This window comes from Mus caroli, chromosome 11 (genome assembly GCF_900094665.2).
Source record: "Mus caroli chromosome 11, CAROLI_EIJ_v1.1, whole genome shotgun sequence".
NCBI classification, from domain to species: Eukaryota; Metazoa; Chordata; class Mammalia; order Rodentia; family Muridae; genus Mus; species Mus caroli.
Genome location: NC_034580.1, coordinates 78,924,344 through 78,926,021, shown reverse-complemented (window position 1 = coordinate 78,926,021; position 1,678 = coordinate 78,924,344). Strand labels below are relative to the sequence as shown.

General features: G+C 41.2%; 1 protein-coding gene across 1 annotated transcript; it reads right to left on the bottom strand.

The window, feature by feature from the left end:
• Positions 1–523: 523 nt before the first annotated feature.
• On the bottom strand, positions 524–1,367 carry LOC110304278 (WAP four-disulfide core domain protein 18-like). The gene is made up of 2 exons (XM_021175538.1): positions 1,289–1,367; positions 524–672 (listed from the first exon to the last, which is right to left on the bottom strand). Exons 1-2 carry the CDS (start codon positions 1,365–1,367, stop codon positions 524–526), a joined length of 228 nt encoding a protein of 75 aa, XP_021031197.1.
• Between the last annotated feature and the right edge of the window lie 311 nt (positions 1,368–1,678).

The window sequence follows — 1,678 nt, the reverse complement described above, 5'->3', positions numbered from 1 at the left end:
GCTGTCGTTCCTTCTTCTTCCAGTTCCTTTCTCTTGCACGCATCCAGACTCTTGTGTGCAGCCAGTGGACAATGAACATGAGACTGTCCAAGGAAACTCTCATGGAAACAGACTCAGTCCCTTGGACATACCTTGACAGGATGTTGTAGTATGGATGATAATGCCCTTATAGCCTTATGTATTTGATTAATCAGTTCACAGTTTTTTTTGGAAAATTGGGGAATCATGTTGGGAGATATTGATTTGTTGGAGGAATTGTATCTCAGGGGACAGGCTGGGAGGTTTCAGAGACTCACATCCTTCCCAGTTAGCTCACCCTCTTCCTCCGAATTGCTTCTGAAGATGTAAGCCTGCAGGCAATGCTCCAGTGCCATGCATAATTTCTTGCTGCCATTCTTTCTAACATGAGTGTCATGGTCTCATTCTCTGAAATTATAAGCACCCCATAAACTTTCTTCTATAAGTTACATTGGTCATGGTGTCTTATTACAACATAAAAAGTAAAAAATAGTAATATACTCACTTAAAAGCCAGGAGATTTGCAGATATGACCACAGACATTGCTACAGCACTTCATTTGGCCAGGGCACAATTGATCCCCTGCGCATAATTCAACACAAATGACATCACTTCCTGGGGAAATCTTGGGACAAGCTCCAAGTTTTTCTAATTCTGAAATATACAATGGTGTTTATGCAGCCTGAAGCAGACAGAAAGCAAGATTAAGAATTGATGCTAGAGATCTGAAGGCTCATCACCGGCAGGAGCCTGGCTGACTCTATATCCTCCTTTGTACCCCAGAACTCTTCCCTCAACTTAACCAGCTCCAGTCTTGCTCTTAACCCCAACTGCTCACTCTGGGCATTGGGAGAGTGTTTTCTCTCTGCAGAGCTTATACAGTCTCTGAAGAAAGAAAGTTCCACCATCATAGCCCCTTCTTTACACCTAAGAATATGCCATAAATTCTCTAATGACAGCCATACTCTCTCATCACACCAGACACATGGTTCATTTCTGAGCAAGAACTCCCACAGGTCTCAAATTCAAGTTATATCTACAAACTAAAAGAGCTGCCCTGATCTCTATGCCAGCTTCTCTCAGACTGCTGTCCAGCCTATGTTTCTAAAAACGCTAAAGAATGCAGAGTGATCACTCTTGTAGGCCAAAGGGAGTAAGTTTGATCCAAGCAGATGTCAAATGGCTTTTCCTGTAATATTGCATCCCAAGGTCCTAGTGAACTTTGAAGAGTCCCTTCTGTTTTCCGTTTGGATCTCCTTAACACACGTACTTTTTGGAGAAGACAGAACACAGGTAATGTTCATTCCCATAATGATCAAAGCTACCAGAAACAAGATTGTGCCTATCATCAAGTTGTCTCTGGATCAGCTGAACTCACAAAATAATTTATGCCCATAATCAAGCTAGAAGGTTGGGTGTGGCAGGAGCAATCACTGGAGAAATCCATAAAAAGAAGAGATTTCCAGAAAGGGCCTGTATTTCTTCAAGTAATTTATTAATTTCCTCCTTAAAATCCTCTACCAGCATCATGAGATATGATTTTAGATTTGAATTTCAGTTTCATAAGTGACTTCTCTCTAATTGTTCTTTGTTAGATGCCAAAGATAACCACCAAAGTCACGAACATATTACAGTATTGTGGGACCTGTTACATAACATC